Source organism: Oryzias latipes, chromosome 15 (assembly GCF_053564925.1).
Source record: "Oryzias latipes strain Hd-rR chromosome 15, Olatipes_Hd-rR_3.1".
Lineage (NCBI taxonomy): Eukaryota > Metazoa > Chordata > Actinopteri > Beloniformes > Adrianichthyidae > Oryzias > Oryzias latipes.
In genome coordinates, this window is record NC_136251.1 from 3,414,072 (window position 1) to 3,429,343 (window position 15,272).

The 15,272-nt window shown below is 49.5% G+C and overlaps 1 protein-coding gene across 3 annotated transcripts in view; it reads left to right on the forward strand.

Annotated features, from left to right (window-relative positions):
- Window positions 1-1,451: 1,451 nt before the first annotated feature.
- Window positions 1,452-15,272, forward strand: part of inpp5a (inositol polyphosphate-5-phosphatase A) — a 114,217-nt gene continuing 100,396 nt past the window's right edge. The window contains exon 1 of one of the 3 annotated variants that reach the window (XM_020709239.3): window positions 1,452-1,919. In XM_020709239.3, coding sequence (XP_020564898.2) covers window positions 1,842-1,919 — 78 coding nt within the window. In that variant the 5' untranslated portion in view covers window positions 1,452-1,841. The remainder of the gene's footprint in view (window positions 1,920-15,272) is intronic. The other 2 variants (XM_011484012.4, XM_078932408.1) reach the window with 2 other exon arrangements.

Below are 15,272 nucleotides of genomic sequence, written 5' to 3' on the forward strand. Positions count from 1 at the left end.
ACATACCTCCATTTCTGGAACCGAAAGCTGAGGTTATCAACTTCCTTAGCCTCAAACTTACCGTGGGAGCTAGCATAACCTGCTTCCTGGAATACCCCCCAGCTTTCTGAAACACAAACATGTGTTGGCATGAGAGACGAATCAAACCTTGAATCCAGGGGATTGTTTTGTTGTATCTGAGCTCCATGGTTGCCCACCTGTATGACCATCTTGGGTTGTCATACAGCTGTGCTGAGCAAAGGCCAGTCTTTGGATAAGCACGTCATTTTAAGAGGCAAAAAGAAAGACCTAGTGTCTGACCCAGGATTTGCAATTATTACCTGAATTCATTAAATAATTGTTTGTTCATAGAATTCAGAATTTTGAAAAGGACTGCTAGTTGTAGAGGATGCGCCACTGTCACCCAAATCGTTATGTCCCACATCCTTCCAAGGGAAACGATCCAGAGGTTTTTCTGAACCTGAAATAATACTGTGTGTGGTTCTTCTAGTATGGGCTGATGACGCTGAATGTATTTTGAGCAAACTCTCTGACAGGCTTTATTTGCTGCTTTGTTGGTTCATCTGTGCCCTCTCATCCCTGTCAGAAGGAAATCCGTCAGTGACAGAGTCAATTTGGACAGCGTCTTTATTTACGTAGGGATGCAACTTTGTGCCTCTGGGTTTGCATGCAACTGTTTGGGCTTGAGAAGCTCAAACAGGACGTGAAAACAAGCAGCTGAGGCCACACTGGCGTGTCCACACAAGCAAAAAGAAAAAAACTAAAAATGAAGCAGAATTATCAACAAAAAAAGAGAATCTGTGTGAAGGCCAACATACTCGTCTTTGAATAAGTTGGAGCTAAATTGTGAAGTATTTAGCTTTTGAAGCTCTTTATCCTCTCAGTATGTTACCGGGTTGCCTTCAGTGGTTTAAGACGTCCAACAGTTTAGAAACCAGTAAATTTTGTTTTGATGCCAAAAGAAGTGAAAAGCTGGAGGATTTTGCAGGTTTGACATGTGTTTTACAGCAGTGGTCCTCCAAAAGCTCCACGGAGACCTGTGGGCTCTTCATGGAGCTCAAGGGGGAGATGCTGTACAAAAATGGAAAAGTAATTCCTCAAAGATGGAAAAAAACAAAAAACAAATCCATCCTTATTCCTGCTGACTTCAGTAGGCTAGCATGTAAAGTTTCATTTTAAATGTCAAGGCTTCAGATGCTCCATAGCAGACAAAAGCAAAAAAACTGCAGTAACGTCTCAAAATATGTCAAAACTATCGTTATTTTACATTGTTACCTTACCTGTTTTTATTTTATTTTATTTTTTTCTTGCGCATTTCAAATGCTTGCTCAACCTAACTTGGTTTGTATATAAAAATAAAGATTGTCATAGTCTTATTTTTGAACCACAGTGAGGGGACACGAACACGCGCGTGCTTTTGCTCACGGCGCGCGGGTCCTTTAAGAAGAGCCGCGTTTCCATCGGTGACGTCACAGAGCGCAGCAGAACCCCAGCCTATCGCTTGTCATCGGCGAAGGCGATGGTCCTGGAAAAGCGTCCTGCCTCGGGAGGGGGAGTTTCACGGCGCTCAAAAGACACGGACACGCAGCGATGAAGCGGCTCTCCGTGGATTAAACCGCCCCCCCCCCCCCGTGGCTCTGAGCGCGGGAAGCCGCAGCTGAAGCTCCGCGCGGAAGAATATGCTCCAGCTGAGCCGCAGCAGCCCCTCCAGCCGCAGCCTGCCCTCCTCCTGCTAAACATCCTCCAGAGACAGCCCGCAGGCTCCGCACGCCCCGCACGCTCTGCGGCTCCTCCGCGTCCGCCACACGCAAACTTCGCTCCGCGACCCCCCCGGCAGAGGGATGGCGGGGAAGCCGGCCGCCGCGCAGGGCTACGGGATCCTGCTGGTGACAGCCAACGTTGGATCTCTGTTCGAGGATGTGAGTGCTCCCCCCTCTCCCCCTCTTCCCCCTGTCTTCACCTGATGCTGAACGAGCTCTCAGCTGGTCACGACTCCAGCGTCTGTCCGCGTGCAGCCTCTGAACCGTTATAGTAGCGCGCGCGCGTCCTGTCGTTATTCCGCGTGCTTCAGTGTTGTCCCGACGACGCCCGAAACTTCCTGCTGCCCCCCGGAAGGTCTTCCAGGAAAACCCCTGGTTTACGTCAAACATCTGGATAGGAGATCTGTGCAGCATGTCACGCGGCGTGTCACGCAGATCCTCCTGAAATCGCAAAGGTCCTTCATGTCTGCGGGGTGATGCAGGGGGTGTGGGTTCTGCCCCTGGTCAGGGTGGTGCGGGGGGGCAGCTACTGTCACCGTGAGAAGGTTCCTCCCAAACATCAGGGGGCTTCTTCCTGCTGAGAGTGCCTAAAATAGACGCTGCTCACCAGCTCCGCGCGGGGGGGGAGGGGGGGGCATGTTTGTGTTTTTCTTCCTTGAGGACATTCCTCACACACAGATGCATGCTCCCTCTCCCCCCTGCTCCCCCCAGCCATGGCTGCAGGTTGAATGAGGTCTTTCACTGGTCCTGCTGTTGGTTCCATCTCCAGACCAGCTCTGACCTCAGAGGGGAGGAGGGTGCTGCTGCCCCTGGGGGGTCAGCGGTAGCAGGAAGGTGAGAAGTGAGGACATGTGTTCCCTCCTCATCGGCTGCTTGGGAGGAAAAAAACCCCATCAGTGCGTCTGTTCCTGGTTCAGTTCTGCTCCAGAACGTTCTGCTGGTTTACAGCTTTGAGCTGAGTTCCACAGATCGGTGATGCTGCTCCAATGTTCCTTCTTTAGCCCAGACTTTCTTCTGTTCTTGACTTCTAGGCTCTTTATGAGTCAAGTTTCTCCTGTATTCACTGTTTAAGCAGAATATTGGATCCACCAAACAAACGTGGAGATGCACGGGTGCAGACCCTGCATGAATGGGACAACATGGGAACTCTGCATTTTTCTAGTTCTTGGAGAGAAACCCATTGGAAACATTCTTCAAAAATATCTTCTGCTGCAAATGTTTAGACTCTTTATTGAATCATTAGAACTTATCGTCTCTTTCAAAATTGCTGTTGTATTTCTGTTGCGTTCTGATGAGGAATGAGAGAAAACCTGTGCATGACCTATTATACCTGTGTGAAAATGTCACTTTTGGGAAGGTTGTTTCTACGTGTGAAAGGTGAATTCTGGACCTCAGCTTTTCCATCAGTGGAACTGCAGACAACAGGCAGAAGTTGGACTCGCCGCCCGCCGTCAGCCGTGTGGCGCTGAACACCAGAACCTCTCCTGCTGCTTCCTGTCATGCCGTGTGATCTGCTGAAGCCGTCAGACGGTCTTGTTGATTTTCACGGTGGTTTTCTGTTGGGCTGATTTTCTCTGCTCCTCTTCATCCATCAGAGATTGTTGCGTATTTGTGGAGGAAGATGCGGCGCCGATGGCGAGCCCCTGTTGCTGTGTGTCAGGTCCGTGCTGTGTTGTCCTGTTTGGACTTGGGTATTGCCAGAGAACAGCGCTGTGATGCTCACGCTTTTGTTTTGAAATGTTACAGCTGAGATCTAGCGTGAATAGACAAACCCAAGAGTTTCAGAATAAAGGTCATTTGTGTGGTGAAGGCTTCATTTAGTTCAGAACGTCTGGGTCAACCTGTGTTCTCCCCAGCACGGATCAGAACCTCTGTTCCTTTATCCGAGTGGTTGGAGCCCCCCCCCCCATGTGAATGCTGGCAGCAGCAAGCAGATTTCCAGACTGGACTGCTCTTCATCCAGCTGTGTGTTTTTGGAGGGAAATGCAGATGTGAATGCTAAACAGGTTCAGGAAATCCTGAAGCTGGTCCTTCTGAGGGGCTCGAACGCTTCAGGACGAGCATCAGAGGATGCCGTTTCAGCCCTTGTTCATCTGACAGGAAGGTTAAAGTCCCTCTATGATAATAAAACGTTCCCAGGGGGGGGGTTTAGTTAGGATTAGGAAGTTTTTAACCAAAATCCCAGAACCTTAATGCTTTAAAAAGTTACATTCATTTTCATCTGAAAACTCTGTTTCTACATTGGCGTGGCTGTTAGTGCTGAGCTGAGTAGACCCGCCCTTGACCCCCCCCCCCCCCCCTCCTTCTGATGATGACAACTGCGTCTTGCATGAGTGAGAGTGAAGAGCTTGACATAAGGGGGGGGGGGACACAACAAAGACTGACAGTCTCGATTCTCTAAAGTTTCTCTTTAGCGATAAAGAAACTGTGAAAAGTGACTTATTATTTTTGAACAAAAACATATGTGTTCCAGATCCAAAATAACACACGAAAAGAACTTTGAGGACATTAGAACTGAGGCTACATTGGAGCAGCACTGCTGTGGCTCAGAACTGATGTGATGCTAACACATGCAGATTGTTGAATTCACTCTCAGCAAATTAAACGAATACCAGAAAGAAAGTTAATATTCTCCAAATATGTGCGGCCAGTGCTGAACATTTTCTTTGGCTGCACGGACCCAGAGGAAGGGTTACGTTTAGGGATTCCCAGCGATTTAAAAGGAAAAATACTCAGAAAGGAATTGGTTTTTTTTTAATGACATTTGTTCTCGTTCATAAGACAAATGCCACACTAATGTCCAAAACCCCAAAAACATGCTTTTCTTCAGAGCTGAACTGGAAAAACCTCCACAGCAGTGATGCTGAGGTTTGTCTCTGGAGAGAAAACGCCACAAACTGAGAATCCAATATAATATTCATACTTGAATGTTCCGCAGAATTCAAATGTTGTTTGGTTCAGACCAACAGCAGTAAACGTTACACTTTGCTTGTGTGATGCGTTTTTGCATGAAAGCTGCGTCTGGAGCTGAGAAGGGATTCCTGCAGCAGACATCTGCAGCTTTTCCTGCACAGAACCTCCCACTCTGTCGCCCAGGGTGGAAAGCCAAAGTGGGGAGGGTGTGTCCACGGCACCCAGCAGAACTGTGGTCCAGCTGCTGCCGCTCTCTGCCTTGCTGCGGTAAACCGCCTGCTTTGTTTCTCACCGTCATCCACGCTGCAGGTGCTGCACTTCTGCCTGTAGGCGTAGATTCCTCAGTGGGATGGTTTCAGTGGTTCTGGCTGAGGGCTGATCCAAATCAGGAGAGCCGGTCATCTGCTGAACCCAGTGAGCGCAGAGCGCAGACGGAATGGAAAGACGCGGGCAGCCTGTGGCTGGGTGTGGTCATGTCACTCCATGGCTGCATGTGAAACCCTTTCCCATCCCTGTGGGTTCATTAGGACCAACAGCAGAATATGTGGAACGTAAGAGCATTTCAGAGCATTTCAGAGCATTTCAGTGCCCAGGACTGGATGAAGAATTGGATGAGGCCCGCCATCCGTCGGCGGTGCTGGCTCCGTTCCAGCATCCCTGTGACCCGGAACAGGAACAAGCAGGTTTAGAAATGGAAGAATTCCAAAGGTATTGCGTGACTTCATGCTCTTATGTCCTGGTTAATGAGCGTCATCAGGCAATAGTTCTCTTTGGTGAAAGTTTCCTTCAGTGAACGACGCTCTGACTGAAGCTGCACATGTGATGCATCACTGACACTGGAAGCTGCAGCTTTCCCTCCATGGAAGCAGTGGGATGTTAGGATTTGGGGGGAAACTGAGGCCTGTCAGCTGATGTGCGTCGCTGGGTGACGCATGGCGCTCCATCTTCCTGCTGCGGAACGGGGACACCCTGCCCTCATTAGGAGGCCTTTCAAGCCCGAACCTGCAGAGGCGGACGGGCGATCATGTTGCAGATGTGGAGGACGGTCTGTACTCAGCTGGCAGCTCTCAGGCAGACAAACAGCCCCCCCCCCCTCCCCCCTGAACCAGATGGGGGGGTGGAGTGGGCTTCTACCTGCTCACACGTGGGCTCAGAAGACATGAAGTTTCAGTGATCCACGACTCTGCAGGCGTTTCCCCGAGCCCCCCCCCCCGCGCATTCATTGAACCCAGTCAGGAGGTTACATGTGTTTGTGTGTGCAGGACAATGAGCAGCCCGGCCCGCTGGGCTCAGATAAGGAACTGGGATAAGGGTGGGAGTGTGTGGAAGTTTGGGTTAGCTCCAAGAGCCATAATTATCCTAGTTGGGAAAGCCAGGGAGGGGACGGCTCCCCCGTATCCCACTGCCGAAGCCAAGGACTATAGTGAAACTCTCCAACCAGCAGCGCCCCCACCCACTGGGCCCGGCGGGAGTTCAGATACAAGCTAAGCTCCGTCTCCCAGGATTCCTCTACTCTCGTTGGAAATGCGTCTCCTAAACCACAGCAGCAGCTGACGGAGCTGCAGCAGCTGACGGAGCTGCAGCAGCTGACGGAGCTGCAGCAGCTGACGGAGCTGCAGCAGCTGACGGAGCTGCAGCAGCTGACGGAGCTGCAGCAGCTGACGGAGCTGCAGCAGCTGACGGAGCTGCAGCAGCTGACGGAGCTGCAGCAGCTGACGGAGCTGCAGCAGCTGACGGAGCTGCAGCAGCTGACGGAGCTGCAGCAGCTGACGGAGCTGCAGCAGCTGACGGAGCTGCAGCAGCTGACGGAGCTGCTGCTGCGCCTCCACCACAGCACCGCGTCATGCAACACTTCTGTTATGAACCAACCAGTGTCACTGTTGTGGAGCTGTAGGTCATAGAACACGTGAGGAGACTGGTGGGTCAGATCAGGTGTGGCTCCACATCAAGGAACCATCAACCAGAGATTCTGAACTTTGCTGCAGGTGTTAAATGATTGGAATCTATTGGTGCAGAATAAATAGAGGCTGATGTTTGACCATCTGACCTCTTTGCTGTGCTTCATGGTCTGGGTTGAATAGAGGGAGAGGGTGGGTTTCCCGGTGGATGCACGGCTCAGGAGGAGGAGGAGTCTGAAGGTAAACCTCTGCTGGGTTTAGCTCTCTTCATCTCGGTCTCAGGCTCCTCTTCATCAGCTGTAGCTTCTGGCTCGACGCTGTTGTCTCTGCACCCGGCCCATGAGCACTTGCAGCAGCCGCCGCGCCTTCTGGTACCTACATTGCACCGTTACCAGGCGATGCTGAGAGGAGCAGAGCATTTGTCAGCTGTGGATCAGCGGACGGTCGGCGCTGGGCTGTAAAGCTCTCCTATGTGCTACAGGAGAACGTGACCAGGTTCTTCTGACGCCTCAGAGCTCCCAGCTGTCCGACTGTCTTTCTGATCTTTAGTTTGAAACTGTGAAGCGTCTGCACCTGGACGTGTGATCAGGGTTCAAGCGCAGCTCTACTCTGCTTTGTTTATTAAAGGAATTTGGCTCACTTGAGTTTCGTAAACAGAAAGTGTTTATTTTAAAGATCTTTGCTTAGCAACAGCAGGCCGCCTCTCCGCTCCATGCACTCCCGCCGTGTTTGTTGTGGTGGTGCCCGCATGCTGTGCGCTGCTGCAGCCACGTGCACGCGCACACACGGCGTCAGGAAACGGCACGGCCCACTTCTCCACGCTCACGGGGGTCGACGCCACTTTCCAGCAAACGTTGCTGCTTTCAGCAGCTGCTTCAGAGGAGCGGCCTGCGTGGACGGTCCAGCATGTGGCCCCTGAGCGGACCACTTCTGTTGCTTTCGTCCTGCCGTCTCTGATTCAATAAGGTGGAGGGGAAAGGCTCCGCCCAGTTCTGTTGATGGGACTGGAAGGGTCACATTTTTATGCTAACTTCATCAAACCTTCCGGATTTGTGGGCTGTGGAAGGAATGCAGCGTCAGGACCTGGTGGTTGGGATATTAGTGGAGATCATTGTGTTTTTTGAATTTGAAATGAAAACAGACGCAACATTTCTATTTTTCTATTCTAGTTGAGTAGATTTTCAGTTTTGTCCTGGTCCACCGTTTATGTTCGTTTTTAGTTTAGATCAGGAGTCAGCGACGTTGAAGACACAAAGGGCCATTCCCAAATGTTCTCCTTAACAACTGTACCATCACCAACTAGAATGCAAAGAAATACAGAAACATTTCCAATAGATCTGCTATTTCATTCTCAAACAGCAGCAAATCCCTTTTTTAAACATATTTGGGCATTAACTCAGAAAAGGGCTTTCATAACAATATTGCACAAAGAAAATAGGTCAAAGTTGAAATAATACTGCATCTCTGTTTGAAACCATAAGTACTGCATTTGTGGTTTGTCAGACCTACAGCAACAGGATTGGACACATCAGAACAAAATACCATCAATATTTCTAAGATCTTCACAGCCATTAACATGAAAAAGAAGTTCATGCTTTTGTTTTATTCATCTTCTGTTCCATTATGACACAGGGCCAGAGGAACGGATGGAAGTTCATTCTGTGATGGGGCTGTTATTGCATGAAACATTCAATGTTTTTAATTTTTCATTAGTTTGCTCATTTTAGTAATATAATATAATAATCTTCATTTTTCCCCCTCAGTAAATGGAGTGGTGCTCAGCTGTAGAAGACATTTTAAACTTGTTCACATTCATGTTGACATTTGTCAGAACAGAAAGGTAGTCTGGGTTTAATCTGACCTTGATTGGTTTTTATTCAACTAACTGAACTAACGACTTTAGAAATGTCAGCCGCTGTGACGGCAAACACAACCAAAAACCAGCTGTGCGGTCGTAAAGCTTCACGCCGTTTCCACGCACGCCTTCGCTCAGACGCAGTGGACGGAGATCCTCCTGGTACTGCACGTGTTGTATGTTCAAAGCATTGTGGGGTTTTAACCCTATCACCTCCTGGGGGTTGAGTGTTTTTTGTGTAGTGGAAGTGTTTTAGCTTCTCACTGTCTCCATCAAATGCTCTTTCAGTTCAAAATGCATGACTTTTCCTTCCCCACCTTCTGACCCCGCCCCCCCTGGAGCTGGGAGGACAGAACTGACATCAGCATCCAGCTCTCTGCCTTTGAAGACCTAAAATCTAAACAAGCCAACAAAAGTCCTTGCAGACCTGCTGATCTGCTCCTTTGACCTGCTGGTTCTGGTTCTGTTCTGCTGTTGCTTTTGGCTGTGGCTCTTCTGCAAAGGTCATCAACCATGTGTGGCCTCCTGCAGGCTGTTCTCCTGCCCTGCTGATCGCTGCTGCGGTTTGGCTTTTGCAGCAGGAGTCTCCGGTCTTCAGGACTTCGGTGTTTGGCTTTCCCGTTTGAGCCGCTCAAATCGATGCGTGAAGGACTCACACAGCACTTAGCACTCTCACACATGCTGTTGTTTGCTCCAGCAGAGGGTAGTCATCACGGCGAGGGGGGGCCTGGTGCTGGCTTTAACAGCTGCATCATTAGTCCTCCCACTTCTGAGGAAAATTGCAGCTCATCTTCATCAGATCAGGGTCTGAAGCAGGAAGTGCAGAGCGTCCTCACAGACCTCCAGGATGGAGGAGCAGGAACTTTTGGGGCTTTTTCCCTGTTTGCTGCTCAAACAGCTTGGACTGTGTGGCTGCATTTGCTTCCAGGCCGAGAACGATGAGTTTCCTCACATGGAGGTTTCTGAAGCTTCACTGCTGTAACATCAATGTGAGAAAAGGCCTGAACTGCAGGGAAATACTCAAAGGGGATGTAATGTGCAGCTGAAGCTCCATTCCTGGACCCCTCCCTTCCCCTGAGCTTTCAGTGGATGGGGGCTGTGTCCATACACTTTTCCAGTGTGGTTGTTTGTGTGCTTGTTGCCTTATCAGTGTGCCCCCCCCCCCCGGCCTCGGCAGAAGGTTATCACTTCCGGAACCGACTGTTTAGTTTCCACTGTGAACAGCTTGAACAATGCAGACACCCCCCTCCGGCTTCTAGGGGGGGGGGGGGGGGGGGGGGGGGTGCATCTGGGTGGAGTAGACCAGTCCTCCACCCAGATGGCTTTAGGGGTTTGAAATACAGTTTCTTGGAAAAAGAAATCGAAGGTTTTAGATGAATCTTTGCCTGTGTGTGAGTCAAACATTCTGAGTGCAGCGCCCCCTGGAGGCTGACGGTTGTTGATGTGGCATCACATGCCCTAACCAGAGACAGAGCAGAGCAGGAGTGGATTCTGTCTGCCATTCCCACATCCTGGATGCGGTGGATGTCCGTCTGCTCTCGGCGTCCTGGGCTGCTGCTCAGCAGCAGTGAGATGTTTGCTCTCTGTGGACTTTATTACCTGAGGCAAGCAAAGACTTTCTGCCGTCCATCTGTCCAGCAGCCCGTCAGGAGGCTTTAGTCCTTCAGTGAGTAGACCTCCAAACACAGTGTGGCTCCTGAAGGAGCCGTCCCCATTAGCCGTGGTCGAGCCGGAAGCTGCAGTTGTTTGCAGGCTGTGAGGGCGTACTGTGGTCCGTTTTTCAGGCGTTGGACTGTTTTTCTTTGCGTGTTTGCTCAGATCCCCACACAGAGAGACTCTGCTCGCATCACCGTGGCCCTTTATGACACCGTTTGATCAGTTTCATTCAGATTCCTGCAGAATGAACCAAACAGTCTGATTGCTGCTTGGATAAGTTCTGGATCTGCGGTTCTGGAACAGTCGGGTTTGAAGCTCAAACATTTGCTCCTCGTGTGGAAGGAGTGTTTTTGCTCTTCTTCCTTCTCTCTCTTATCTTAATAGACGGGGCCTTCAGTGAGGCGTTGGAGCGTGTCCGCCAGCGGCGTTTGACTCTGCACCTGTTTACCTTGCGGCACCCATCCTGTGTGCCGCCTGCTGAAGAGGCTAACCGGACATGAAGGGGATGCTGAGGCGTTGAGAAAGTGATCAGGCGCTGGGGGGCGGGGGACGGCGGCTCTGATAAGAATCCGGAGAATAAGCAACATGACGGAGACGGTAAACCTCCTGGTCCTGCTACAGTAACTCTTTGAGCTGGAGGTCATGGACGTCTGGTCTGGGGACAGTTCTAGTTTGAAGCAGATCTTTCCTGCTTAGAACTGCAATCAGGCGCCATGGGGTCAGAATGGACCTGACCAGCCGAGCAGCGCCACACGTTCAGAACCTGTTCACGTGTTGCTCTGCGGTTAGCCCTTTGTGAACTGAGGGATGGCGGTTCAAAACTCTGACCTACAGAGGAAAACAGTCTTAACTCAGACGTCACTCTGTGCTAAAGGCCTTCATCTCATGAGAACATTCAGGGATTCTGGTGACTGACATGAAGCCCCCCCCAAACAGCACTGATGGGGGGAGCTGTGGCTGTGGATCAGCGGCCCCTCCTCTTTATTCCTCCAGGTTAGTGTTGGATCTAAAGCAGAACCTGCCTCAGATGTTCAGGTCCAGAAGGGGTTTACTGAACCACACCCAGGATGGCGGGAACTGATTGTGGATTGTACAGGAGGATCAACCAGGATCCAGGTTCTAGCAGGATCTGAGGATCCAGTCGGTTTAAAGTCAGCGGAGGAAAATCCAACAGATCCAGAAGATGAGGAACCAGCAGGGAGGAGGTGGATGCTTTGAAGGCCTTCAAAGAACCGGACAAAGAAGAGACATTCAGACAATAACAAACAAAAAGGAAGAATCCAGAAAAAACTGAAAAATGAACTTTGAATTTATTCATAAACCTTTTCTCTCCCTTTCTGTTGTTTTTCTTTTTTGGACACTTTTATTCTGAAACTCTTTTCATTGAGATTATAAAGCAGTTCCATTTAAGAGGGTTTCATGGTGAGAATGAAGGTTTTACAGAGACGGAGTGGATCTTTGTTTCTCAGAAACTCCAGCAGATCATAGGAAACAAACAACGGCTTCATCTCAGTCCACTGGACTGGATCAGGTCTGAGGCTTGAACCCAAACTCTGTAAAGATAATTTCCTGCTTTCTGCGTTACCATGACGACAGCAGTGTTCAGAGTGCAGCCTCACCGGCTGTAAAAGGCCTTTGGGTGGGACCCGGGCCTGCGCAGTGACGGCTGGTCACGTGACGGCATTTCCACGTCATGAGAGGCCCCCACCCCGACTCTGACACCCGACAGGCGTGAGGTCACTCCTAAAGAAAGCTCCGGAGATGTTGTGAAAGGAATTCAGGAAGAGTGGTGGGGGTGCAGATCCCATCCTCCGTCAGTGGGGGTGTTCTGATGTATGGGAATGGTGGGTTATCGTGTTGGGGGAGGGGGGGGGGGTTTCACCATGCCCCTGAACGTTTCTCACTGGTGCTGGACTCTGGGCCCCTTCTCTTGGAAAGTCTGCTTTCCTGGCAGCCGGTTTAGGTCACTTCTGGGGGGAGCGCTCACATGAACAAACCTCTTGGGAGGGGGGTATATTCTCAGCTTCGATAACTTGGTTTGTCCCATTTTGGACTTTCTAGAAGATGTTTTAACCTATTTTTGTCTGAAAAGATCCCTGAGCTGCTGGGCTTCAGACACACTGACGGGTAGGGCCTCTTAGGGACATTTGATTGATAAGAACTGGCCCCTCCTCCTCGCACTACTTGCTATCTTCCTGTCTTTATTTAACTTCTTTCCTTTCTTATTGCCTCACTCCAGCAGCAGGAAGAGCCCAATTACAGAGATATCTGGCTGCAAACGTGATAGCCTGTGAAATGTCTTTGGCAGGAGGTTGTGCTGCTCGGCACAAACAGGATGCCGCACGCAGGACAGCGCCGTGAGATAATGACACCCGAAAAAACCTGCGGTGCAGAGCTGGGACAAAAAGAGGAACAAACATCTAAGAGAGTGATGGCGCAGGGGCCATCGGTCACCGAGACCGGGAAAAGCCGCCGCGCTAGTATCAGCGCAAGAGTTCAAACCCTGAACAGGAAGTACATGCCCCGCCACCTGAAGGAAATGCAGAGCGTACTGCTCTCTGTCTCCACCTACTTCTAACCATTTCCTGTTTCTTCCTGTCACTCAAAAACATTGTACTCTAGATCACTGAGAAAAGCGGAAAATGTCTCTTCAGGTGCTGCCTGATGGAAATGTGGTTCAGCTGTGCTGATTTCATCTGGAACTGGGCCGTTTCTAATCCTGGATTCAAATGTGGGTCGTGTCACCTCAGACCTGACACATGTTTGGCCCCATGAGGGCCGTCTTCACTGCTTTGATTGTTTCTGTCACTGCCTTTTCTGAGAAACCCACAAACACTTCAATGACATTAAATCAGTCAAAGACTCACTGATGAAAATAGAGTTTTTGCTGTTTTGAACTTGATCTTTTAGCATTTTTCTCATGATGGAGGACACAGATAAAGAAAATTAAGCTAAAAGTTGCATTTGTGATCATGTCTTTATGTAAATTGTTGTGAATCAGGAGCAGATGAAAAAATGCTGTTGGAAAAAAAATCGTATTTATGACATAGAAAATACACTGGACGAGTCACAAGCTTCCTGCTCTGCTCCATTCTGATGCATCCGCTGTCAGACAAATGGATCCATTAACGTCTTTGTTTTCCTCATCTGAGCTGGAATCTGGATCTAAACTGAATGACTGGATAGATCTGATATTGTGATATTGATATGTTAGGTGGTGGGGGAGGGGCTGTAATATACCAGGAAAAACAGATGGATGATGGGAAGAGAGGCAGGACTACTCCGTGCAAACATTCCTGCCCACAACTCAGAGGAGAATTTCCAATGGACTCCTACTGCTCTACAGAAACTATGTCCTAGAAAATAAGACAGATTTTTAACATTTTGACTAAAACGGCATCATCAGAATGAAACAACCACTGGGAACGCTTTACAATAGATCAAAAGATGATCAGAGTTGGATTTGAAGGATGAAGGCTTTCAGAGAGAGGCAGGCTGTACATCCTGGTGTCACTTCTGGACAACAGTCTGAGCGCCATGATTGAAAGCTTGTAGCCTCACTATCTTTTATATCGGTTACAGAGTTGGACCTTCCGACTGTGACATATGACAGGAAAAACATCAGATATTTTTAATGCAGATGCCTCCAGAGATGATGGCGTCAGAGCTCCTCTTCAAAGCGGAGAAAGTAGAGCAGGCTTTTAATGGGAAATCCGTCACAGCCCACTTCTCTCACTGTTCCTACTTCTCTACATTATGAATTGGTCTGCAAGTGTGCTATGGAATGAAAGCAGGCAAAGCCTTCCATTCTGTCTCATTTTAAATGAATCTCACACAGATTTTTGTTAACGATGCAGCTGAGCCTGACAGGGATACACAGAGGCAGCTGCCGGTGTTTTCTAGCAGGGAAAAAGGTTCAGTATTGTCATCACCAGCCACAGATTTGTGCGACTGTTGGGGGGGGGGGGGGTGACCAGAAGGCCTTCTCACCGTATATGCAGTACATTTGAGACTCGTAGTTGCTGGTGGTGGCGTCTAAAGTCAGTACCTGGAAACCTAACAAGCAGGGGAGGGCGGTGCTGGGCCGTGGGTATTGTTGTTTTCTCCTCCAAAGTGGTTGATATCTTGGCTGGCCTTGATGCCACCAAACCCCGGACTTTACAAACGACGGCAAAACGAAAGCATGTCTGACAGTTATGGGACACGCCCATTCTGACGGTATAGATCAGCTGTCAATTAAAAAGCCACGGCACTTTGTTTATCTCGAATAGAAATCAAAACTGACAGGATTCAGGATTTAGGGAACGCAACTAGTTTTGAGGAAAGGTCTCCAGAACCAGACCCAGGAACCTGTTTAAAAAAAAAGGTTTCCTCGGGTGTTGTAGGAAAGTTGTGGTTATCTGAGCTGACCTGAAATCTGAAAAAGCGTTTGGCTTCGTGACTTTTGACTTATAGAAGTTTAGTGACTCCAGACGACAGGTGTGTTGGCAGCATGTGCTGTAAAGAAAATGCCATCGTAGCACAACCGTGGTTGTTTTGAGTGCCGTTACGTCCTGACTGATTCCCTTTGGGTGGGCTCCTGTTTTTCTCATAAGTCAGCTGTGACGCGGTCTGCCCGAGCTCTCTGTCTCCGTCCTCCTTCAGTATTTAGACGTGCACATCACACTCCAGAACTTTGTGGGTGCTGCGATCAAACCTGAGAATTTTCTTCTATGACAACTCAAGTCTCCTGGATTACCCTACAGACCTGCTTTGATGAGGAGCAAACCAAACCCGGAGGAAACTGTCATCCTCATGTTGTTGTGTGTGTGTTGTGTGTCAGACCACAGGAAGGGGCTTCAGACTTTGCTGCTAACATTGGAGAATCAAGAAGCCTTAAATCAAAACTGGGTTGGAGCCATAATCCTTGAGCATGCTCTGTGATGGGACTCATTCCCACACATCACAGATACAGTGGAGCCTCGATTAAACAGGTTTGAGTCTTAAGCTGAGTTTAAAAAAACTGTGCTGTGGGCCTCAGCTGAAAGGCATATGGGCCGTGTTTGAACTTCTCAGTTCAAACTCAACCTTAAGGCCCGTACACACCGGGAGGAATATTCGCCAGGCGTTATTCGCCAGCGTTTTTCAACACGTTTTTTGTGTTCACACCCAGGCGATTTTCGCTGACGATGAGCCGAGTGAACATGCAAT